At 41.2% G+C, this 25,607-nt stretch overlaps 2 protein-coding genes, 1 long non-coding RNA gene and 1 pseudogene across 6 annotated transcripts; 1 reads left to right on the top strand and 3 right to left on the bottom strand.

The window, feature by feature from the left end:
* Positions 1 to 269: 269 nt before the first annotated feature.
* Positions 270 to 3,103, bottom strand: LOC135342756 (uncharacterized; annotated as a pseudogene).
* A 2,380-nt stretch (positions 3,104 to 5,483) lies between these two features.
* LOC135352438 (uncharacterized) lies at positions 5,484 to 9,272 on the bottom strand. Of its 2 annotated transcripts, XM_064551620.1 has the most exons (10): positions 8,869 to 9,272; positions 8,518 to 8,809; positions 8,183 to 8,469; positions 8,005 to 8,131; positions 7,751 to 7,953; positions 7,391 to 7,690; positions 7,024 to 7,215; positions 6,910 to 6,967; positions 6,406 to 6,475; positions 5,484 to 5,804 (listed from the first exon to the last, which is right to left on the bottom strand). In XM_064551620.1, the coding sequence occupies exons 4-10, from the start codon at positions 8,076 to 8,078 to the stop codon at positions 5,628 to 5,630; spliced, it is 1,074 nt and encodes a 357-aa protein (XP_064407690.1). In that variant the 5' UTR covers positions 8,079 to 8,131; positions 8,183 to 8,469; positions 8,518 to 8,809; positions 8,869 to 9,272; the 3' UTR covers positions 5,484 to 5,627. The 2 variants fall into 2 exon arrangements, with proteins under 2 accessions (XP_064407690.1, XP_064407691.1); XM_064551621.1 differs by lacking the exons at positions 8,183 to 8,469; positions 8,518 to 8,809; positions 8,869 to 9,272 and having other exon boundaries at positions 5,628 to 5,794; positions 8,005 to 8,148.
* A 4,880-nt stretch (positions 9,273 to 14,152) lies between these two features.
* Positions 14,153 to 24,262, bottom strand: LOC135344348 (uncharacterized). Of its 2 annotated transcripts, XM_064541556.1 has the most exons (8): positions 22,978 to 24,262; positions 22,887 to 22,929; positions 22,424 to 22,795; positions 16,481 to 16,771; positions 16,341 to 16,426; positions 16,054 to 16,276; positions 15,471 to 15,971; positions 14,153 to 15,426 (listed from the first exon to the last, which is right to left on the bottom strand). In XM_064541556.1, the coding sequence occupies exons 1-8, from the start codon at positions 22,996 to 22,998 to the stop codon at positions 15,188 to 15,190; spliced, it is 1,776 nt and encodes a 591-aa protein (XP_064397626.1). In that variant the 5' UTR covers positions 22,999 to 24,262; the 3' UTR covers positions 14,153 to 15,187. The 2 variants fall into 2 exon arrangements, with proteins under 2 accessions (XP_064397626.1, XP_064397615.1); XM_064541545.1 differs by having other exon boundaries at positions 22,887 to 24,261.
* On the top strand, positions 19,923 to 21,453 carry LOC135337715 (uncharacterized). 2 transcript variants are annotated; one of them, XR_010395311.1, is made up of 5 exons: positions 19,923 to 20,820; positions 20,873 to 20,941; positions 20,996 to 21,078; positions 21,135 to 21,199; positions 21,247 to 21,453. It is a non-coding gene; the product is annotated as an uncharacterized LOC135337715 (long non-coding RNA). The 2 variants fall into 2 exon arrangements; XR_010395283.1 differs by having other exon boundaries at positions 20,873 to 21,078.
* Positions 24,263 to 25,607: the final 1,345 nt, after the last annotated feature.

The raw sequence follows: 25,607 nt of genomic DNA, 5'->3' as shown, positions 1-25,607 counted from the left end.
CCCAACACACTCCAATATTTTTTCCAGTGTGTGCAGTGCCAATTAATGGAATAAACACCAGGGAATTTCCCGGCATATCACATTCCCATTCCCAGAACACAAAAGGATCTCATTACATGTATATACAAAACACACAAACTGTGCAATATTAGAGTCTACCACTAATACGATTTATTTTCTTGACTCAGGCAAATTCTAGTTATTAAACAAAAGGATCGAGACACTAATCGTCTGTCACTATAGCAACTGTTAAATGCCTACGTATTAAATCAGAAAGTCAGTGTCGGAATCGGGGCTCGGAAAATGTTCAGCAATCCATACGTCAAGTGGCAATGGCTCAAATGGGGCTTTGGACCATTGTGCAATAGGGAACAAGCTACTGTGACCTGTGGTTCCATTTTGGAACACAAAGCTTTACATTTCAAGACTGGAAACACAAACCCTTCTACTGGCCAAATGCACATTATTCCCCAGTCAGCATCACAAGCTTTGCAGTAGATCTTGATCACAGATTCATCAAGTTTGCCAGGCTTGTGATGTGGCTTCTTAACCAGTTTATCTTTTATTTCTTCACCTGGAACAACGTGGTGTGATGAATGAGCCTTCAGCTGTATATATGTCTGAACCAAAGCAAGCTATTGTTTTTCACTTCCTGCACCGCAACTTGATTCGTTCCCTATCACCAGATCAACTTTGCAGACGTTGCTGACGTAAAAGTTTTCATTTGGCGTATTACGAGTGTCTGTTGCTTTCTTAGCTTCTCATGGAGTATATTTTGCCTTTTGGGAACCAATTGTTTTGTTGACAAGCTCGAGGCGCTCTGAATTCTGAATTTCCTTCATGTTCATGCATTGATGAATCACTTGACAGCTCACTTTCTTTGGCCCGAGCTCGCCCCTGAATTTGGGCTGTAGCAATTTCATTAGAGATATGTTGAAATCGGATGACAATATATTTCACGCAGGAACGTCTAGTCCTTCAGCAACTGAAGTTGCCACTAAGATGTTGCTATCTCCACTCAAGAAATTTTCCATGGCAACGTGTTGATCAGCTTGCATGTGTCATTCCATTGCTACCTATAGCCTCGATTCCAGGCCGCGAAGAGAAAGGCGGCCTGGTATACTTTGTATGCGCATGCGCATACATTACCCCAAAAAGGGGGTAATCCGTGCATGTATTTGTGGATACTGTCAGTAAAATAAACCGTATACTATTTGTATTCTGAAGTTACAGTCTGTTACATAGAAGTATTGTGCAAAGATGACTGAGTTCTTACGCCCTTTATTGCTTCAAGCCAAGTCTCTACTTAACGACACCCTACACTGTAAGGCTACAGATGTTATAGGAAAGGCATGATGTGTTCCTGTGGGTCCCCTGATGAGGCTGTGGTAATATGGACCAGCCAAGTCTTCTGCTACTAAATCTTGCCTTTATGTTTGACAGGAAGTCATTGCTGCATGAAGATAAAGAAGCTAATGATTACTAGGGTTTAACTCGACACTCAGGAAGTTTAATGTTCACTCAAGATCTACTGATGTATTAAAGAGTTAACCACTCTTCCTAGCTGGCAGCTCTATACTGTCTGGGAGGCCTTCTTGAACTGTCTCTTTGATAAACAGAGCTAGAAGAAGCAACACTGCTGCAGCATAATTATTCTAGTGTCTCTGAAGCTGCCATTGTGGTCACATTGCCATACGTATTCTTCCTTTTTGTAACTTTGTCCGTTTTTTACAATTTGTATGATGAAATTGTTGTCAATTATTTCGCGCATGCGCATACAAAGTATACCAGGCCGCCTTTCTCTTTGCGGCCTGGAATCGAGGCTAAATGCTACCCTGTCCTGTAATGACTATTGGCTTCAAAAAATTATATTGGAGGCTCCGCAGCCATTCGCAAACAGCATAAGCATGATGTACAAAGAATACTCCACGTGATTTCGGGTTGTTTTGAAATTGCTTATTGATGCATTCTTTAGCTCTTTGTAGGAGTGGATTCTCTACAGGCTGGAGTGTTTTCAGTTGAGATGTGAGGGTGTGGAGACCAGCCTATCTTAAATGTTTGCACATGATTTGTTGAATTGTGGTCCTCATCGGGTAGGTCCTTGAAATCTTCTAGAACCTTGATGGCATCTTCTTGTCTTAAGTCCATATAGATTTTCAGAGCTTGGCAATAGCAAACCAGTAGTCTGAGGGTAGAAATCTTATCCCTGAACATTGGATTATTGCTATAAGTTCTAGTGGCTGCTTGGCTTCACAAGCGACAGTTTCGTATTTCTGAGACCATTTGGGAGATGAAGTCTTTAAAGGTGTATGTTACCTAAGTTTAACCATTTCTTCTTTGATCAAGCACACAAATGTTTCACTTTGACTTCGATTCGAAACAATTTTTAGGCCAAGTGTTGGTTCTGTTCCAAATCGGCTGCATTCTGTTGAACAGTGACTATTCCAGTTGAGGCAGAATTGTTTTTGTCGTGTCCAAGTTTGGATTATCACCTGCACAAGGTAAAGCTGTAAGACCAACAATTTGCGGCAGCTGTGCTGAAGGATCTTCGAGCTTGCAACGAATGTAGTGGAACATAAGCTGTGCTTGTAAAGATGACTTCCATGCATGGTGACACTCATCCATTACGACTAGGGTAATTTCGGTTTTGTCGGCTTGAGCTTCTGCATGACGGTAAAGCTAATCTGACCATGTCGTGATTTAGCTTATCGAGAAATTTCCTGGTCGTACAAACCACAATTTCACATTGGATAAGTGCATCCTTTATTGTGCCGATACTGTCCCCCACAATGGATTCTACCTGAGCCCCTTGGACATACGATTGTAGACTTGCACATTGTGATGAAAACCACTTTAGCGATATCACCCGATGCTTGTACCTTTTCAGTGCTCCGCAATAATAATAGCTGTTACAAGTGTTTTCCCGCTACCAGTTGGAGCTACAAAGAGGTAATTCTCACCCCTAATCCCAGGCTCAGCAAGCTCCTGTTGATAGTCTTGAATCTCATATCCTTCTGGGAGTTTTAGTTGATAACCAGTAGGGATTGGCTCACAGCTAAGAGCTTCACATTCCATATGCTAGAGGAATAATCAACTGAGCTAGCAGATATGTATTCAGGTGGATTTGAAACAGCTGTTTGGGGGACCATTTGTGTTACTTCAGGGGGAGGGTCAATGCACATGGGAATCAGTGGAACATCGACAGATGTGGTGTGTTGAGTGGTACGTGGGATTAGTCACCCCATGCGCCATGCAGATTTACTCCGTATACATGTAGAAGCTAGGGTTTTGTTTACACCCTCCCTGAATTGTTTATGTCCCTATTTTATATAACAGTGCAAAGGCAGAGTGTTAAATTATTAGGATAACTCTAGCTCAGAAGAGTAGATGGAGAAATAGTTTACTGAACATTTCATAACTGAATTAACTTCCCACAGATTACATGCATGATGCGCAATATGATTTTAGCTGAAGTATAGATTCACTCCTCCATATAAACACTGTACATAATTATTAGCAAATGAATTCATGTACGATATGATCTATAGCTATACACCAACAATCATGTAAAAGCGATGTAATGACAAAAAAATCATTGTGTGTACAATCAAATGCAGTTGTGTATATGTTAGTGTAGCTATACCTATGCACATCAGGGATGAATAGGCACAATCAACATTGCGGGTCCATTAATTAAAGGTTTATATAGGGCCATTAGGCATTGAATTAATAGTCAATAAGATTCTAGACGATAGTCAATAGAGTGCGGCATGGTGATATGCATGATTGCATGACACAATAAAAGTATAGCCCCAGATTCTCCAGTCTGAACCAAAGATACTGACATGAACTTTTCAATAAGACACACAAAAGTAGAGCACTAGATCTAGTACTATGATTATAATTGTATGATAGTGAAAGTGATAGATACATGTAGTGTCAGCAAGATTACACAAAAGTTCGGCCCCTTTGTAAACGAAAATATATCATGTTACACTGGTTAGAGTTTTCTTAGGACATAACACAGCAGCTATAGGTCCGCCTTCAGAGCGTGTATATGTGAAATAACTTTGTCTTGTGTCTTGGGTGAGATCCAGAGGAGGAGTTTTTGCTGTTTTCGACCCAACCCTAGTGCTGGACCCAACTGTTAAAGATCGTGCCCCACCCACCCCCATCTAGTTGAGCATGCAAGACTATACCAACCCATAATCTTGTTTTCGAACTTTTTGTTACTTCAGTGCGCATACTCTCCTATTTTTGTTTTTGCATTATTATCTTTATGGCTATTTCAGCTCTTCGAAGTACGGCTACCTTGATATACCAGCCATTTGGTTTGGTACTGCACAAAACTCGCTATTCTGTATACTGCATGGCCAGTACTGCTGACCCAAACTACTTTGAATGGACCTCCCACCAAAGGACAACCTCCGAAAAGAGGACATGCCAAACTGTCCTTTATTCAGAGGTTCCACTGTATCGAGGTGACTAATTAATTCAGAGAGCTGGATTAGTTAGCGAGAGTCTACTGTACATGTATATAGTATAGCCACAGATATTTCATACATAATTATGTGGCCAGTATAGCGTCTGTTATTGACGAAAACACATAGCTATAAAAGCTTGCAAGTTTCATACATTTGCTAAGCGAATTAATTTGAATGTTAGCTTTCAGCATAATTATAACCTCAGCATGACATAATTAATATACGATCTTAATTGCTTTCAATGGAAAATATATATTCAGGGAAAGCCAGCTAGCTATAGTATTGCACAGCCTGTCCTGCTATTTAATGCCGTTAGAATGGGGGCTGCAATTCAGAAATTTGAGTCCAATAAAACTATGTACACCTAAGAAAATTTATAAGCTAAGGCACATGCATCATATTGACATAGTATATATTATAGCTACGCCCAAGACCCAAATTAAACAACTAATATACCATCAGATTTATCAATGAGTCATCATACGTGTCCTAATTATCTCACAAAATAATTACTAGAGTCTAGGTATCTTAATTGCTTGTGTCTATACACGCAGTGAATCCCTCCTAATGGCCACTCTTGAAGAAAGGCCAACTGCGATATAACGGCCACTCAGGCACCCAGATCCCAAATGAACAGTTTGTGTATAGCAACCCCTCAACAAAGGTCACTTCTGAGTAATGGCCACCAGCATTACATTGTTTCCCAAAAGTGTCTGTTAGAGGGGTTCCACTGTATCTAGTTGTATTGTGTGTACCTATGTGTCTAAGTGGCCAGTTCAAAGGTCATGCGCATGCACGATGTGGGATGCCAGACAAATATAGTGAAGTCCGGTTACCGGACAAATAGCCACTTGGTTTATGATTTACTTGCATGCATGTTAGTGTATATAATATTATAATAATTGTTTTCCTGAACATGATACAGTAGTTTTGACTGTAATATTATTATTATTATGGTATACAATACTAACAATCAAACTCGTAGTGGATTGTTTCAATAATTATGGTGACATTGAGCTCTTCATTCAAGCACCAAACTTTAAGTGAGAATGCATGAATTGTACAGACTGCTAAAAAATGTGTGATAAAAATCATCTGAAGTAAATGACAATAATGGACAATAATGAGACTCACTGTTTTAAATTAATTCAATTGCACATGTCCATAAGCGAGGTTCCCCTGGGTGTGGGGGTCTGGTTTAATGTCCTCGTATATCGGTCCCTTCAATTGAGCTGACTGTTGAACATGACCATAGGCAAGATTGTCTTGAGTGTGGGGGTCTACTTTAAAGGCATCAGGATCTTCGTATACTGGACCCAATTGATGCATGGAAGTAAAAATTACAAAATCTTAGAGACTGAGCAGCATCAAGGTTTTTGGGTGATTCGTATATAAGGATTGGGACATGGATTATATTAATTTTGTGTTCCTATAATACCGACAAACGATTACATGGATATTTAAACAATACAATATTAAAGTATAGTCTATAGATGTTCAATTACTATTAAGTTTACGAAAACTCGGTATTATAATTATTCATGCAGACTCTGAAATGCATGAGTCTATGGAGATAACTCATTCACCTTGAAGATCCGGTTCTTACATGCAATTATATTAGTCAATAATTGTACCGCACAACTATTAAAGTACTGTGGACTGTGCAAGTTCTATAATTATGTCTACATTTTTTAAGTAAAACTTGAGAAACTTGTCTATAATTATACAGATACCGCATATATATAAGCGGGGATATATTTTCTCGGAAAAACCGTTAGAAAGGATTTCAATTCAGGGACTAGCAACCTTTTAGCGCATGCATGCAATCTTAATATTCGTGGGTATAAATGTTCATGCTACAGGCTCAGCGAAAACCGCAAAATATATATCACCCGCTATATACGGTATATAAGTCACTCACCTCGATAGTCCCAGAAGTGGGAGTGGATTCAGGTCTGTTGGTCATGGGATCCATCTCCTCATCGTTGGTACTGCATGTGTAGGGAGTGTAAACACAGATGTAAATATTACGTATACTTATACAGCACAAATATTGAACGTATTTGTATAGTTACGTAATATTGCTATTTCTCTGACAATACAATTATCACAGTCTAATACAATTCAGGGGTGTAGTGTAACAAAGTATAGAATGTGCACGATTACGGACAGCACAGTTGATTTGTGTACGTATTTGCACATGTATATACCATGCCCAATAAACATTCTATATACTCATGCATAAGACAAGGGGCAGACAAAAGGTAACATCATGTCAACAAGCACGTAAACAAGTCAACACATTTTATGAGTTGACTTCTTTCAATCAAAAAGCCAAGTGTCCTCACAAGAAACCCTAATAAGTACTGTTCAGAACACAACTTTTAATTTTGATGCACATAATAATTAATAGCATGCGACTTACTTCAGTTTTACTTTAGTACTTTGTAGTTCCATTTGATGCCATAACACCTTCATTTCTCCTAAAATAATTATGTCATTTAACCCAACATCATTTTAAGTGAGAAAAATCACTTACTCCTCGTCTTGCTGCAGTAGCACATAACAATGACAATGATGACCAAAACTATTAGAACAAACAGAAAACCAACGATGATTCCAGAAATGCAACCTCCGGTACATCCCTGTGCTGAAGGCGTCCCTGGTGATGAGGTTGTTTGCTCACTGATGGGAGACGTCGTTGGAGGTTGAGTTGGGGCCATTGTTGTTGCTGTAAGAATAATAAGTGGAATCAATTAAAGCGGAATTGGTTTTAATGTCATGATTACAGTTTTCTGTTTGCCTGCCTGAGAAGTAATTATTAAAGTATATAATAGCCTTGAGAACTATAATTTAGTTTCACTGATTTAGGAATTCTACTCAAGATTAGCCACTCGTCAACTTACGGAGAGCTGCAATTAAGAAATCAGCCACAAAAGTGTCCACTACATCTGTCATGTCATTGCGACGCACAACACGAACTGTGTAGGTGTAACTTGTACCAGGCATGAGACCCGAGATCATCACAGTGTACTGGTAGCTAGCAGGGAAGTCGGCTACAACTGGTGCAGTGTCATTGGGGGTAAGAGAAGTGATGATTTGTAGCTGGTCTGGTTGATACTCAGTTAATGGTAGGTTTGTGGTGGCAGTGAAGCTAGTACCCGACACTATTCCTCCATTCTGTGTAGTGATGTTTTGACTGGGAACTGGGGTGGAAACACAACATGCGCATCAAGTTAAAATGTGAGTTAGAATGATAGACTTACTTGTGAAATCTCTCGATGCCATTTCCATACAGTCCCCAAAGGTCAGTTGAACGCACATTGTAAATGATTCTCCAAACTCAGCATCGACAGGAAGAGTGACTTCAAATGAGTCATCAGTGAACACTGTGTTAGGTGTACAAGCCATGCCGGCCCGGCTGTACCCAATCATATGAGTGCATGGGGTTAACAATCTGAGATATTCCCTGAAGAAAAATGAAGGGTAACATTTATTCCACTTTTATGAAATTACGTACTTGAACCATCCCAGAGAATCTTTTGATCGTGATGTTGATAGTTTTACGTTTGTCCCATTAATTTCCACGATCATGCTGCTGATGTTATTCAAAAGGTATAAACCAGAAATATTAGGTGTCACGAAATCTGTGAAATAATGTAATACAAAAATAATGTTATACATTTGTTTATTTATACCTGGTGAGATTAAGCTGACATCTGCAGTATATAGAGTCTCTCCCAGCTAACAGTCCCATTGGAGTCACTGGTGTCACAGTGATGGATGGTCGTACAGAAAGGAAACCCTGAGGCACTCAGTAGTTCTCTAGTCACAGAGATAGCTGTATCAGATGTGTTATAAGTCGTTCCGTTCCAACCAATAGAGTAGCTTGTGATGCAATCAGGATATCCAGTGTTAGGCATTTGATCCCATTGCAAAACTGTCCTCTCTGAGTTGGTAATCACGTTAGCACCGCCATTTAGTCCTAAACAGAGATATAGTGTAAACATGCATACATTGAGGTTATACATACCTGAGAGGTTTGCCGTGAAGCTGAAAGGTGCATGGTGCACTCATATCTCCCACACTTCCACCAGCCGTGATGACGTACCCTACAAAGCTATAGTTATAGCAACACAAATCCAGACCATTGACTATCACAAGTGTGGTAGAGCTTGACCCACCACTCACTGACCCACTGTTATCATCTTGAGTAGCATTGACCACATAGGTAGCAGCACACTGAGTGTTGTTCACCAACAAGCTCACATTTGCCATGTACTGAGACGTTTGCTCCACCAGGGTGATGCTTGGAGTGGGAATAGCTGTACTTGTGTTTGCAAAAACAGTATTACCTGGCCAACAATAACACATATAAACTTACTGAGAACACTGATATTAACAGATCCAACTAAAAGAGAATTAGTAACACTTGCACCAGCTCTACACTCAACCTTTTCACCATCCAGTGCCCTGTCAGTAACTGTCATCTCAACCGTAGAGCTCACTGTAAGACCAGAGTTGTCACTGATCATTGTGATCGTGAATGGAGCACAGTTAGGAGCAGCAGATCCATCATGAACAACAAGACAAAGTGAAACACCAGGAAGCTCCCAATGAGTAAGACCAGTGCCAGCAGTAACATTATGAGTGCATGTGATAGAGATACGATCTCCTGGGCATGCTGTCAATACTCCATTGGTGGACTCATGCAGGAGTGGATGTCAAGTTTCCAACAGCATCTGCAAACGATAATTGCTCATCACAGCTGATTGTGATTGTGTAGTGCATACTGTTTTCCATCGTATATAATTATACGATCTAGAAGAAAGGGTACTGCCAAATACACATACAAAGCCATGGCTCAATCAAATCATGTCTTATAGAGATATAATTAATGTACATCTAGCTTACCTGCTCCACTTGGGTAACAAAGATACAAGAACAAAACCACCAGAAGAATCTAAAAAACACAATAAAAGGTAAAAAACTAGATTCTACAGCAGCTACAATCCTTACCCTCTTTTTAATTAATCATCCCTGCATGGACCAGGGCCTGGTGCTATGGCAGAATAATAAAGTAATCCACTCTGTAAAACACTGTACTGTGTACTGTAACTGCATGTAGGCTTAGATCTTCCTCTACTATAGAATCAATGGAGTCAGACCAGGATGTAATTTTGACATCAAAATTCATTTTTTATTCTACTGCACTTCCATGGTGATGCTCTATTTTAGGTGCTTGGAGCAAGACCAGCAATTAAGTTTCAGTGTGTTGCTAGAGTAGATCTTATCTACTTGATGCCATTCAATAATTATGGTGACAGTGCATATGGGGTGTGTTGTCACGTTCCTGGAGAAACTATAGTACACTCTTCAATTTCACTGCTGATCTCTTGGGTATGCAACTTCATACCCTATGCCTCTTTCACTGTTCGTTTCTCTGTTCAGGAGTAAAATAATGTATGTGTTTCTAATGTGCATATTTACAACTCATGCAGAGAGGACAGTTTTGCAATGAGATCAAATGACTAACACTGATCGCATCACAAACTACGTACTCTATTGGTTGGAACAGACCACCTACCTCTATGACTATAGGGGAGTGTCTTGTACATCTGCTCTAAGTTGATGTAAGGAGTAAAACAAACAGTAATCAAGCAGAGCGATGCATGTGCTTATACAATGTGTTAAACATCGCTCTAATGCTATACCTGAGGTCAGTTTCCCTCACAGTAAACTCATTATCATCTCCACCCTCATCCCTGCTGATTCTGCACCAATCACTGATGACTTACTGCTATCTTCACAATATACATGGACTAATTGCAGGTGCGGAGTACTCCTATATTCTATCAGGATTGTCCTGCGGACTAACACCAGTGTGGATGTGTCCATTCCAGTGAGTGAGACATGCAGGATCATTCACATTGTAAGCACATGCATCGCTCGCTTGATTACTTATTATGGTCTGTTTGTTCTACTCTTTACATCAACTTAGAGCAAATGCATATTAATTTTTAGCCAACATTCAACTGTATTAAAGTATGCCCGATGCACAATTCACTCGTGCAATAGCAAGCGCAAATTCTGTTTGTTTGCATACAACTTGTATAATTATAATGCGCATGATTAATTATCGATAATTATTAATGCATCCATGAATGTCGTACTTATTTATAGTTATAACTGTGTTTGCTTTGTTTACAGTGACATCTTTCTCAACTGAACATCTTTCTCAACTGAAGCTTTCTTAACTGGAGCTGCTGTTGCCCTCACATTTGTCCTGACTTTCCTGTTGACCCTGGTTCTTGTAGTCTCCATTGGTGCATGCCCTCATTGTGCTGGCAGTGAACAAGTACAGGATCTAGGAGGTCTGAGAAGGTATAACTCTGCAAACTGACGAAACCATCATCTGTGATATAATTATAAAGAGCCTGATGCCATTAAACAGACTACTGCCAGGGTGGTGTCATACAGTAGAGGGGAGAAATTTTGCTAAAAAAAGGTCGACTGTTATTTCGATAATCTGCTAGTATGTAACATCAGCATGGCGCGCAAGCTATGGAAAGCCAGGGGCATGCCTGGAAAATTAGGTGGTCCTATATATACGTGAATCCTGGGGTTGCCTTGCATATACTCAGTCATACAACTGGTACCTGAATACAAATTTCTACGAGAGGGAAATATTCCCCTACATGAGTGAGGGGGGATACCCTCCCCCCTCACTCATGTAGGAATGCTGCGTATGAATAAATTGTTTACTGAACTTCATAACTGAAGTAGCTTCATTTACATGATGTGCATTCATTTTCTAGCTACATGTATAAGCAACTTTGAATTCTGATAGAGTTAATAATTTAGCAACATGTATACATCTGTTTAAGTGAATCACTGAATAAAACTATAGTGTTCAAGCTGGCGCTGTGCTAGTGCCTCTCGCCATGATTTGCTTTCGCTCAAAAGTATAGAAGCGGAAGTATAGAAGAGGAAAAAGTGTATAAAATACTCTGTCTAAAATGATTTGCATCTATTCAATTGTATAATTATGGTATCATTGTTGTGTTTTGTGGCTGCTTATATATACCAGGACCTTAAGGATCTAGGAAGCAACAAAGAAGATTTTGTTTTCAATTAATTATAAGCGGAAGTGCATAATTTTACTAATTATTTCATAAAGTTAGCTTATCTATATAAAGTCACTGAGAAGAAAGACTTATTACATGCATCTATTGTTGTATTATGTGGCTTTAAATCTGAAAGAGTTTAGGCCCAATTAAGGTCAGTTAGAGCATTCTAGGATCTAGATGGTGCCGTCAATACAGGGACAAATGTTCCTCGTCGCTTACACAAATGTTATCTCTTCTTCTTTTCATGAAGATATACATTGGTTTGTCCATCCAAAAATTGTTGTATATACAGCATGCATGGGGGGCTATAATATATGGTGAGCCTTTTGTTTCAAAATGGCGATACAAAATACCATGTGTTGGTGTCAGGATAAAATTGACTCGATGCGTTTTATCAAATCGATTATCGACTTCATCTGGTAGGGATCGACTCGATGTGTTTTATCGACTCGATTTTATGTATGGTTTAATGATAGTTAGACCAAGTTAATAAGGAGGACCGCACCCGCTTGCACATGCGCAGATCATATTTCTACCTCGTGTCTTCATGATCAGGCTCGATCACTGCTGTCGATTTCATCCCACCCACCCTCTCCGTCTTTACGGGGCTTGCCTTTAACGAGGCATGCCTTATGGAGACGTGATCTGTGTTGGGCCGGTTTTAGGGGAATTCCCCTAACCTTCACCTATATCACCTGGTCATTTCCGGTGGAGGTGAGGGTTTCCGATCCAGCACTTTAGCCAAACCAAGGGCGTATACAGAGAAGAGGGCATGCAACTCACTATGTACCCAACGTACTCATCTGACTTCGTATCAGAGACCGGATATGCTAAAAATAGAATCCAGTATACGGACGTCAACAAGTGGGCGGTGTTGTTTACGGAGTTATAATTATGGGCGTGTACATCAGAGCTGCCTAGCCTTTGCTAGCTAGCTAGCTAACAGTGGAGTATTATTTTAGAGAAGTGTCATGACCAGTCCTAGTCCAGCCAGGTCCAAGACAACCCCTTCGAGCGGGAAGTTAAGTGCTGGGCGCATTGTTAAGAAGCACCAGAGACTCAGGAAGACAGGTTTATTGTACCTAGGTTGGAGTTGCAACTGTTGGATGGTTTGCCTTTGACACTGCTAGTACGAGCCATACTGCTGCTGAGAACTAGTTTTACTATGCTGCAATCGAGCTAGCTAGCTAGCACAGATATAAAAAAGACTTTGATTTACCTTGTGCGGTCAAAGATTACGCGTGGGCGTTCTGTGGGCAGTTCTAAAAATAGCTCAATACGAAGTCGGATGATTCTGAGAATTGGGCGAGTTGCATGCCCTCTTCTCTGTATACGCCCTTGGTTGGGCCAAGAGTTTATGATAGAGAGAGAGTATCGAACGTAGGCATACTGTACATCAGATGTATGCGGAGAGTAACATGACTTCCTGTATCTGTCACAAGTATGGCGCGCCGTGTGTTTCAATACCAATGTCTGCATATACATAGGCGTGTCCTGGTGTGAATATACCGACATAGCATGCACGTGCAATGATCGCCTTATGCAGTGATCATGTCTGCACATGCAACCATTAGTCTCTGCGTGTGCAGTGATCATGTCTGCACATGCAGTGATCATGTCTGCACATGCAACCATTAATCTCTGCACATGCAGTACAGTACAGGTGTACCTGAGTCCCATTGAGAAACATATACTTTGACCTGATGCGCAGCTCTATTTAAAGCACGTGTATCAAAGATGTATTAAAAATTAATGATAGATATAATAGATGATATGGACATGGATGAAGACGAATCTGCCATTGAAGTACTCGGCTGGAACACATTTTGCATGTGCAGACATGATCACTGCACACGCAGAGACTAATGGTTGCATGTGCAGACATGATCACTGCATGTGCAGAGACTAATGGTTGCATGTGCAGACATGATCACTGCATGTGCAGAGACTAATGGTTGCATGTGCAGACATGATCACTGCATGTGCATAGACTAATGGTTGCATGTGCAGACATGATCACTGCATGTGCAGAGATTAATGGTTGCATGGCAGACATGATCACTGCATGTGCAGAGACTAATGGTTGCATGTGCAGACATGATCACTGCATGTGCATAGACTAATGGTTGCATGTGCAGACATGATCACTGCATGTGCAGAGACTAATGGTTGCATGTGCAGACATGATCACTGCATAAGGCGATCATTGCATGTGCATGCTATGTCGGTATATTCACACCAGGACATGCCTATGTATATGCAGACATTGTTATTGAAACACATGGCGCGCCATACACAAGCTTGGAATTTGCACACTGACCAATCCAGTGTGGGTGATGTAATCTATCAAGAAAGTAGATTACATCACCCACACTTGGATGGGTTGATAGATTACATCACCCACGCTTGGATTGGTCAGTGTGCAAATTCCAAGCTTGTGACAGATACAGGAAGTCACGTTACTCTCCGCATACATCTGATGTACAGTATGCCTACGTTCGATACTCTCTCTCTATCATAAACTCTTGGTTGGGCCAATTGAGGGAGGTTTCTCCCGAGGGGGTGGAGGCTTGCGTCGACGGTTGTCCAATAGACGGTTTACAGACGCGTCCTGTCCAGAGAGATTTCTGGTGCCACGATCAGCTAGTTCAGATGCCTTTGCAACAGCCAGAGCGCTGTCAAAGGTGAGTGCAGGGTCAGCCAAAAGCTTGTACTGGAGCTTCTTGTCTCGACATCCACAAACAATGCGGTCTCGGAGCATGTCGTTGAGGGTTTTGCCAAACTGGCAGTGTTTAGCAATCTTGCGGAGCTGGGCCACATAGTCATTGATCGTTTCTCCTGAGTGTTGTACTCTTGTAAAGAAGGTGTACCTCTCGACGATGGGTGAGGGTGTAGGCTGCTGGTGTTCCTGAACCAGAACAACAAGTTCTTCGAATGTTTTTTCGGTAGGAGCTGCGGGAGCAAGTAGATCACGGACGAGTCCATACGTTGACGGTCCGCACACAGTGAGGAGAGTTGCACGACGTATGTCTGCGTCATCAATGCCGTTAGCGACAAAAAAAGAGTTGAAGTCGCTCTATATACGCTTTCCAATCCTCCGTGCTGGGTTGGAAGGAGCCAATAGTGCCGATTGAGAGATGAGCCATGGGGTAGTACTTGGTTTGGTTGCCGTTGTAATCCTCGTCGCCAATTGTTATGTCGCAGGTTCATGCAGACATTTGAGTTTAGTGAAATCGTATTCAACAACTGATAAAATGTACAAGAACAAAGGTATAAGTATGTACAAGACAAAAGGCAGTGGAGCAGAGGCTCCCATACACAAAGAGCCACCTGGAGCGGGCCCCTATAGCTAGGCACAAAGGGAACAAAGAACAACTATACAGAAAGAACCTACTAACGAACAGAAACCACAATAACAGAAAAGTACAATACAGGAAATAAAGTTAACCACAGGACATGAGTTAATTAACACAACTAAAAGTAAACACTATGCACATTACTACACTGGTCCTATGACTAAAAACGATATTTAAATTTTAACATACTGACGGTGACTCACTGTTTTATTCGAAACTAACTAACTGCATGTACATGTCCATAAGCAAGGTTTCCCTGAGTACGAGGGTCAGGTTTAACGACATCCAGGTCCTCGTATATTGCGACTGGTGGTTGTCCCATTTCAGTTTCAGTTTGCAGAGTCACCTTCTCAGACTTCCTGTACTTGTTCACTGCTAACACAAAGAGGACACCAATGGAGATTCCTAGAGCCAGGGTCAGCAGGAAAGTCACGATTACAGATATGGCAGTAGTTTCTGAAAAGCACATAATTAAATTAATATGACATTGTAATGTTTACCTGCACATGATCTAGAACACCACTGTATGCCCATGTTGTTCCACTGACCGTCAACACATGTCACCACAGCTGCTCCAGATACTGAAGCAAAAGTTTCAGTACAGCTTAAAGTAGCAGTTGTACGGTGAGACACGTTGCCGCTAGTGACTTCTCCGTCAAGCTGGTAGGAAACACCATCTGCCAGGAAAGAATTAAGAACACTTATAGGACACGCAGCAAAGTTGAGATTAGTCTGAGTGTCAGTTATTATTCCATTATACATCAGAGTTGCACGATAACACAGGTTAGTGGATGAAGCCACGTATGCGCAAGCCGACTGAGGCATCAGTTGTATGGTGGATGTGCTGAAATCTGATAGAACCAAGTCTCGACAAACACCATTTCTTTGTTCAAACTTGATGACAAAGTTTCCACTCTGCTCAGAGGCACAGTTTTGACTGAGAGAGAATGTGAGGCAATTCATTGTTTCCAGCGTACTCTCATCAACGATGAACGGGGTAACTATATAATAATACAGTGCTTGTATGCAAGATGGGCATCAAAGAGGTTTTCATCACAGCAAAAGAAGAAATAAAAAGCTTACCCTCAACTGCAGCAGACATTTCACTGCTTGATCCAGCCGCATTAGTCACAGTCACAGTGAAAGTGAACACATCATTCTCCACTGTGTCTGTGAGCTGGTAGGATGAATCAGGAACAAAGACTGCACTGCCACTGAGACCCCTTGCTGAAGAAGTAAAGGTTATGGTTGGTGTACCAATTGGGGGAGGAGCTAACTGAACTGCCGAGTTATTGCTGCTCTGAACCTGTGAGTGATGTGTATACATCCATAATTGGACAGTCATGTACTGTAAGAGATCATTCCCTTACGCCTTCCACCACACTCCATGATCCACTGATTGGCAGCGATGGATTAGAACAGTCAACGGATCCAGTGGGTTGAGTCAGTACAGGGGCTGAAAATTAGCTACTGTAAAGAATACAAACTCTCAGTCTGGTGTTCTACTCACTTCTTATGTTAAACACCACAGAAACAACAGTGACGCTGCTGTTCAGCACTCCTGGACACACAGCACTGGTAGCCACAATACTGACTGTGTGAGACCCGGTGTAGCTCAGTCCAATCACAATAATATTGTTGTCAGTAACAACCACTGAGCCACTGCCTCCGACTACACTGGCAGAAATAATGACCCCTGTCCTAAATGTTCCGCTACTGCTTGCCAAGAATCTGAATTGTCCGGTAGGTGAGTCGACCACTGAATACTCCATACCGTCAATAGTTGGAGTGGAAGGAGGGCCTGTGACAGTAGTGAGACAAAAGGATATTGTATTATTGCCCATGCATGAAATTGTATTCTGTCTCAGGATCTCAAGAAGGGTGTATCCGCAATAGGTTAAAGTTCATAATAGCTCTGGCAGCAGCTTTGTAGCTCTTTTCTGACTCTTGTAGCTAACAAAAAGCTAGTGCTTGAGTGCAAGGCTAACTCATAAGGTGAATAGAAACTGTGCGAACTGCAACTCACTGTAAGTAAATAACTGGAGAACAAAGTTAGTTTGCAAATCCACGAATCACTCAAAATCCAAGAGAACATGACTAGAAAAGCTTATAGTTTTCGTTGCATGCAACCGTTGAGCAGTTACGTCTGGAATGCAAATACACATGCAGTCAACCGTTGAGCAGTTACGTCTGGAATGCAAATACACATGCAGTCAGCTTTATATATACCGTATCCACATAATGACTAATTTGGCGGTTCTGTCTGGATAATGAAGCATGAATTTATGCTCTCTATTTCCGTGTAATCTAATTTCACCCAAAACAGCCATATTAAACGTACATTAAAACCTAGTTTAGGGCAGCCAAAACTGGTATACAGAATAGCGAGTGGCCGCATTTCAGGGTAAGTTTTTTGTGTAGTAAACATCTAGCTAGCAATCTGTGCCAAACCAAATGGCCGGTATACTGTAGTTAAAGGCAAATACATTTACACCTATGTTGATAACTCACATGCATGCACACTTAACAGCTATTACCATAGACACAGGCATGTTATCGCATGCGCAGATGCCCATTTGAGTGGATCAAGACATAGTTTATCCATTCGATTATCCGGCCTGCCTCAGCTGGAACTAAAGCCCCGTTTACACGACACCTAATCCGGGTCGAATCCGGGTCAGATTTTTCTGAGTAGTGGGCATAGTAAAATGACCATTAATTTCATTTGCGTAAACATTGGACTGATAGGAAGCTACAGGCTTACTCTAGAAACACCCACGAACATGTACAACACCTCAGAATTAGCCATTTGTGCTTACTCACAGCTAGCCTCGATCCCAGGCCGATCCGTCTCTAATTGAACGCTAGGTCGCCTCCTCGGCCTGGTATTGATTGTATCTGGGCGTGTATCTGAGCGTGCTCTTATTGGCTCCACCTCGCTCAGGTATTCGCTAAAAAAGAGCGAATTCCTGAGCGACTTAACACTAATGGTGTATGTATGAGCACCTACTCCGTAAAAATAATTGTAATCTCATGAATAGCTCCGTAAAGCTAGCTAGCTACTATACTATGGCAATTTCAACGTCTTTTGATATCCAAGAAGCATTAGCATATGCTCTGTCTTGTGTGAAGCAAGAAGGACTGATCCTCAAGGAAAGCAGGTCCGTGCTCTCAAGCTCCTGTCAGAAGGAAGGGACGTTTTTGTGTGGTTCCCAACTGGGTATGGCAAGTCTCTGTGCTATCAATTGCTACCCTTCTTGATGGACTACAAGCTTGGTAGGACTAAGGGTCCTCTTGTCGCCAGAAGTGTAGTTCTTGTGGATGTCCGTTCTTGTCATCTCTCCCCTTGTGTCTCTCATGATTGACCAGGTCAGGAGTCTAAACACTAGAGGTGTTTCTGCTGCCATCCTCAGTAGTATTAAATAAGGGAATCGACAGAAGTCTTGTTGCCACTAACAAAGATGTGTCGGATGGAAAGTACCGTCTGCTGTTCACTGCCCCAGAGGCTGTTGTTGAAGACTATCGTTGGAGGATGCTATTACTAGAGCCTCCACTCAATTCCTCTTTAGTGGCAATAGCTGTGGACGAAGCACACTGTGTTTACAAGTGGCAAGTTATTAATAACTCCCGTTGTGATTATTATGTATGTTCTGTAGGAGCTCTGACTTTCGTCCTGCCTATGCACACCTAGGTGAGCTTAGAGCATTTGCCCCTCCTGGTGCTCCAATGTTGGCTGCAAACTGGATAGTTTCTGACCTACCCTCTAGCTCCACAGCGATTGCAGATTATGTCGAGGCACTGGCATTATGTGGACCATCAATGTGAGCTAAAAAAATAATTTTATTTACAACACTGTCACATTAAAAATTTCCTACTTTGTGCAGGAGTAAAAGCAAGCCTTTTTCCTCAAACCCCGATGGTACTCCTCTTTGCTGATGGACGCGAGCTCACAGTGAAAGGAGATGCATCGGAACCACTCGTGTCCTTAGTCCTTTTCTTAGGGGCTGATCTTACTGGACTACTAGGGAGCTGCTCTTTGGACACTTGTTTCTGGTAGCTACGTCTGGCCAGGAGCCTGAACACCTCTATGGACTCTATCTTCTTGAAAGACAGACAATCTTTGACAGGCCATCTGAATCACTAACAGGCAGATCCAATGCAAGACTGAGCCTCCCTGGAATATCTTCTTTGAGAGCCTTACTGCTGAACAAATGTTTATATCTTCTGTTTTGTATGGCATCAGTGCTGTAACATAACCTACAAAGAACAAACTTAGAAGCCATCATTAATTTTATTCAATTTTCATTTGACCACATGGACTTAATAATAATAACGAAGTCACGCCCAGATACAATCAATACCAGGCCGAGGAGGCGACCTAGCGTTCAATTAGAGACAGATCGGCCTGGGATCGAGGCTAACTCACAGCTAAACCGCTTCTGACACAATCTGAACCACCTCCAAAGGTGGGTTGGCTAATCCGGATTAGAACCGGATAAGGGCCTTTTACACGAACGCGGTTAGGTTTAATCCGGATTCCAACCCGGTGTCATAAAATTTTGGGCCCCCCCATGTTTAGGCCCCCCCGGGCCTAGAATTTTAAAATTTTGGGCCCCCCGGGCCTAGAATGTTAACAGTTTAGGCCCCCCAGGGGGTCCAAACTGTTAACATTCTAGGCCCCCCTCTTCTGCTATCCTTTTCTGCACGATAGAACGAAGTCAAAGAGATATAATAATATGGTAAGGTTAGCTCTATTAGTTGACAAAGCATCAAAGAGACTGCATGCATGCAAAGACTCTGTATCAAAGTAGCAAAAATGTTTGCATTATTATTCTATCAAAGTGAAGGAAGATTTACCTTTCAAGTTACTCATGCGCTTTACCTATAAGAGCTTTGATGCAGCTCTGCAATGTTGGATCTGCCTGTAAGACAATCGATGTTGTTGTATACACTGTTAAAAACGGGGTGTTAATCAACACACTAAATTTTATTGGTGAATGTCAGTGTGTGTTAATGAGCACCCCAGTGTTCACTAACACACGAAGTGGGTTAACAGAACACACCAACTGAGTAGTGTGTAACGTAACACACACACTTCACGTAAAGGAACACACTGATACCCTAGGCCCAACTGTAATTCATACACACTATGCTTTTTACACCACTGTACAGGCAAAACAGCCCAGAGATTATGTCACAATTATAAAACTTATAATCGATAACAACAAATATCTACGCAACAAACTTTTATGGATAACCATTAAACAAAAACATATTAAAGGTTTCAAGTTACTATAGCAGTTAATCTTGTGAGTAAACCACAGCCAGCTGCACCTGCACAGAGAATTATATGAGTATGAGTACAGTGGTGTAATAATACTACATTTCAATGCTGCTATAACAAATGGGAGCCAGCTAAGAGAAAATCAGTTCATATAATATTATATATAGCTTGGTCCAGTGTATAAAATTGACAATGGGGGCTTGAGAGAATTTGCATACTGAATATATCAACTTTTTAACTTATCTTTAGTATATCCTGCTGTTCTCTTGGCTCTCAGAGCAGCCTGGAAAGACTACTGCTGCATTCTCTGTCTCATCTTGTACCATGTGGCCACTGGCTCTGGATCACATGATCAATTTTCCTGCTATCTAATTATAGAACAGATAAACTAATTATAGAATGCGCATGCGCAGCAGTGCAGTTGCCGTAGCAATCTTCAGAGCAGCTGCTTTTCTTTTTGATCAAGTCCACTACCAAGTCTAGTCCTGATCCTTTGAGAAGTCTTTAGACCCGTACTGTTCTATGCATTCAGAGTTCAAGGGGAAGAGAAGTTTTCAAGTCATAAAGTAAGAGTGAACTTATTAATTGCAATTATGGTAAATAACTGTGCTCATGTAGAAACAAACGGGCATTAAGTTGAAGGTCAATTTCCAGCCACTCTAAAGCTGTTGTGATGCTACTGTTTAGGTGAGTTTTTAAATTGTAAAGATGTTAATCTTCTATAGATAATATAATTATGAGGTTTTTGTCAAGTTAAGTCCCTTCACACCGTGCTGTTCTTTGCTCTAAAGGAGAGCAGAAGTATCAAGTCATCAGCACAAAAGGTAAGAATGAACTAGTGATTAATTAATTACAGCCATGTCTTGTTTTATGTACATAGAAAAAAGGTCCGTCATAAAGTTGGACGTCAATCACTCTGAAGCTGATTGTAACGCTGCTGTTTAGGTGAGAAATTAATTCTGTTATTCAGGAATAATAATTTTCTATTATAGGTGGAGCGCTGTTAATGTTGTCAAATCTTTGCGAGGGAGCAGAAATCAAACATGCAGAGGGTACCAAACGATGTAACTATTTTGTACACTTTCTTAGATAGATTAGTCATAGGATGTTTTACTTCGTTCACTGTTAATCATTTAATTTGAAGTATGCTGTATCAATGCAATGTCTCTTGTTGCTATGACAATGTGATGTACTTGTAACACTTATATGCATGTCATGTGAGCACATTACCTATACAGTGCATGCTATGTAAACACTTATATGCATGTCATGTGAGCACACTACCACCAGTGTTGATTAACACACTCCAGAGTGTGTGTTGATCAACACATCTCAGTGTGTTAAACTTAAACAGTGCAACGAGCACACTAAATGCGTGTTAATTAACACACCATTTTTAACAGTGTAGCTATCGCCATAATTATTTGCAACTTCGTGCTTACTTTCTCAGCCAAATTTCAGGACAAAAAAGTATAAAACACACAATTTCAGTGCAAAGACAACAATTCATATCTTCCTCCATGTTTTCCTATACATAGAAGATGTAAATTGTTGTGGGGATGCCCCAATAGCATCACTGGCTCAGCTCTCAAGTAATGTGGAATCACAGATAGAAGTCAAGAGAGAAACTGTTGTATCATGGTGGAATCACAATAGCAGTTTCCTTTCAGAACAAGGGTAATCTTGGACAGTCCTGATCAATTCGGGACAGTTGGCACCTATGTGCTTCGTGCTGCATGAGGCCTGATTCATAGAATGACATGGTGCAGTGTGATGGCTGTGAGACCAGTGGTATATACTACTGTACATGCATGAAATGTGTGTGTGTGAGGAGAGCTGCATTCAGTAACTGGCACTGCATAGACTGTGAAGACCATAGAAGACTGTATTGGTGTATTTTGAGAATGCACTGTCACATAATATTACCGCTGTTGTGCTGTTAATGGGGGGCCAAAAATTTTAAGAGGGGGCCTAAAATGTTAAAATTCTAGGCCCGGGGGGGGCCCAATCTCATGGGGGGCCTAAAATTTTATGATACCGGATTAAAGGCCTCGTGTAAACGGAGCTTAAGGTGTCAGGTTAATCTGTCAGGATAATCGAGGTTCTATATATTGTACATGCAAATGTAATTTAATAAAGTGCATGTGCATGCATTTACGTACACCTCACCTATATTAATTTGAATAGTCAAGTTCCTAACTTGAAGGTTGGGTGTACTAGACGCTCCAGCAAAACAAGTCACTACAGCACCATCCAGCGACTCAGTGATTAATAATTCAATAGTAGACCTCCTTGTTTGCTCGGTGCGTGAGCTGATCATACTAATAGTGAATGATCCACATAAACCTTCGCTATTTGGGGAGGCTGTGCGAGTAATAACAGTATCGCAGTCCATTGGTAGAGGAGGAGTGACCCTCCAACGAGTCAGGTCGACCCCATCATGAGAACAGGTGAGGCTGACGATAGTGTTTGGACACACTTGGAGGAACTGATCAGTCACATTGCCACCACCGCTACTGACTTCTAAACTGCTTGCAGCCTCTAATTGTCACAAATATTAACACAAGATTAATTAACTCCAGCATATTTATAGCTTGGTGATATAATATACTTACTACTGTACTATACTTACCTGTGCCTTTTTGATGAAGGCCTAACAGCAGGGCCAAGAAAACCTGCAAAACGAGCAAAGTCTTTGAAATGTAAAGTTTATGTAAACTTACATATACAGAGACAGAGCTCATTCTCTTTCACTCACTGAGTTTCAGCAGATTGACGATTGCAATTGATCTCTTGTACATGTAGATCTACCCAGTATAGCAAGTAATAAATAATCTCATGAATACGCTTAAAATCGCTCATTGCTTCTGGCATCATTATTTTACTATAGAGTAAGTAACCAATCTTCGCCAGATACCTATAATCGGCGGCTATTGCTCAAAGCACAAGAGGATTTTGCACAAAACTAACTACATGGACCTACAGATGAGTAAGAAAGTAACAGCTCCCAAAAATTTGGAAAGAATAACTCGCTTGCGGACGGAGTGGTGGTCATGAGAAGTGAGCTGCCGAATTGATCAATTATCGTCAGTGAGACATTTATCTCCGTCTTTGCACGCTTACTAAGTACTGAAACTACCAGCACTAAACAATACTTCTTGGCACAACTCTAACTAGTGAGCACTATTTGCAGGCAAAGCAGCGTTAGCTGTAGCCTCGACCCCAGGCCGATCCGTCTCCAATTGAACGCTAGGTCGCCTACTAGGCCTGGTATTGATTGTATTTGGGCGTGATCTGGGCGTGGTTTTTTAATACATAAAAACAAATTGACTTGTGGTACAACAAAAAATGAATCCTCCAACAGTGGTCTTCAACAACAGCCTCTGGGGCAGTATACAGCAGGAAATACTTCCCAGAAGACACTTCTTTGGCAGTGGCAACCAAATCTTTGTCGATTCCTTTATTGCTACTGAGGATGGCAGCAGAAACACCTCTATTGTTTAGACTCCTGATCTGGTCAATCATGAGTCTCATGATGAGAGATACAAGGGGAGAGACAATTAACAAGAACAACACTTTTGTCAACAGGAGGAGCCTTGGTCCTACCTAGCTTGTAGTCCATTAAAAAGGGTAGCAACTGATATAGCAGAGAGACTTGCCATACCCTGTTGGGAACCAGATAAACACGTCCCTTCCCTCAAACAGGAGCTTGAGAGCCTGGGCCTGTTCTGCCATGAGAGTGAGGCCATCTTGCTTCAAACAAGACAATGTGTTGCATGCCATAGCTAGCTAGCTATAAATTGAGAACATGACACGGAGCTAAATTACTGTAACTTTTACGGGAGTAAAATGCCTCTACGTACACCTTTAGTATTACAGAAAAAAAGCAGGAAACAAAATGTAAAGAATCTCTGCTTTTGTTTCCTGTTCCTGCCACGCCCAGATACAATCAATACCAGGCCGTGTTTTTCAACTTCGTTCTATTAAAAAAAAATCGGCCTGGGACCGAGGCTACGTTAGCTGTAGTCTCATGAATCAGCCGCCGTTCTTTTGGAACCGTCTGAGCACTCTTGTCATGAAGTCATTTCAAAATGGAATGTTGATTGCTCACAAAACCAATGGAATGTAATTAAATTCGTGATCTTACGCCCACACATATTTCCTAATTGTTATACAAATTGCCAAGCGAAGGCATCTCTCTCTACTTGTGTTTTGCTGTGGTGCTAAATCTGTGCCCAAGGACCCCTGCTTGCCTTGCTTATGCTTCGTAGCAGCTTCTATGTATGAAGTGTTTACCATGCGTAATGCATGCGTAATGATTATCCAAATGCGTTGAGCAAAGTGCAGTTCTTTGCTGCCTCCAAGTTCATCACCTGACTGGACTTCTGCAATTTGATTGGTCAAGACGGAATTCCGTCTTGGCACATAAAACGATGACAAGAGTGCTCAGACGGTGGTTCCAAAAGAACGGCGGCTGATTCATGAGACTACGTTAGCTGCAGATCGAGCCCCACTATTCAAGGGGCTGGAGTCGAGGCTAAGCCCCACCCAGCTAGGCATGACGAATATTTTGCAAAAAATAATGCTGATTCAGCAATAATAATTATTATGCACATAATCTTCAGTGCGGCCTGGAATCGAGGCTAATCCCTTTAATTATTGCTGACTGTGCACAATTGTTGCTGAATCAGCATTATTTTTTGCAAAATATTTGTCATGCCTAGCTGGGTGGGGCTCGATCTGCAGCTAACGCTGCTTTGCCTGCAAGTAGTGCTCACTAGTTAGAGTTGTTTAGTGCTGGTAGTTTCAGTACTTAATAATCTTATTAGAAGGATCATTCCAACAAACTATTCAACTAATTGAAACAGAAACAATTATATCTGTCTCTTGTCAGAACTCACTTAACATATTGCTCGCAGTTGTGGAGACCTAAATTAATAAAGGATATCAAGTCACTAGAAAAAGTGCAACGCAGAGCCACAAAATATATCCTTAATGATTATGTATCAGACTACAAAGCAAGACTCTGCAAATTAAAGTTATTGCCCCTCATGAGATGGTTTGAACTGCAAGATATCATGTTTATTGTGAAATGTATGCAGCAGCAGTCGGACGATATAAGAGAACTAGTATCTTTCACTTCATCCAAAACCAGGGCAGGCTGCTCAGGCCATTCCCTTCAAATTAAATTTGCTAGAAATAACTATTCAAGACACTTCTACTTCATTAGAATTGCAAAAGTATGGAATAAATTGCCGTCGAATTTAATAAATCTAGATTCATCTCTAGGAACAATCAAGAAAAAGACTTCGGACTTTTTAGTGTCAGATTTTCTAGAAAACTTTGACACAAA

The sequence above is a fragment of the Halichondria panicea genome, chromosome 1 (genome assembly GCF_963675165.1).
Source record: "Halichondria panicea chromosome 1, odHalPani1.1, whole genome shotgun sequence".
NCBI classification, from domain to species: domain Eukaryota; kingdom Metazoa; phylum Porifera; class Demospongiae; order Suberitida; family Halichondriidae; genus Halichondria; species Halichondria panicea.
Note: the sequence above shows the minus strand (reverse complement) of the source record. Positions and strands in the feature narration are given on the sequence as shown.

What these genes read in the sequence shown, in the direction of transcription:
- LOC135352438 (XM_064551620.1), bottom strand. Translation starts at nt 8,078, where the DNA reads ATGATCGTGGAAATTAATGGGACAAACGTAAAACTATCAACATCACGA. An exon ending in TTTCTTAATTGCAGCTCTCC is followed by an intron (nt 7,216 to 7,390) that starts GTAAGTTGACGA and finishes TTATTCTTACAG; the next exon opens with CAACAACAATGGCCCCAACT. An exon ending in CTACTGCAGCAAGACGAGGA is followed by an intron (nt 6,968 to 7,023) that starts GTAAGTGATTTT and finishes TAATTATTTTAG; the next exon opens with GAGAAATGAAGGTGTTATGG.
- LOC135344348 (XM_064541545.1), bottom strand. Translation starts at nt 22,998, where the DNA reads ATGAGCTCTGTCTCTGTATATGTAAGTTTACATAAACTTTACATTTCA. An exon ending in GACTATTCAAATTAATATAG is followed by an intron (nt 16,772 to 22,423) that starts GTGAGGTGTACG and finishes CTACTGTCACAG; the next exon opens with GCCCTCCTTCCACTCCAACT. An exon ending in CATGGAGTGTGGTGGAAGGC is followed by an intron (nt 16,277 to 16,340) that starts GTAAGGGAATGA and finishes CATCACTCACAG; the next exon opens with GTTCAGAGCAGCAATAACTC.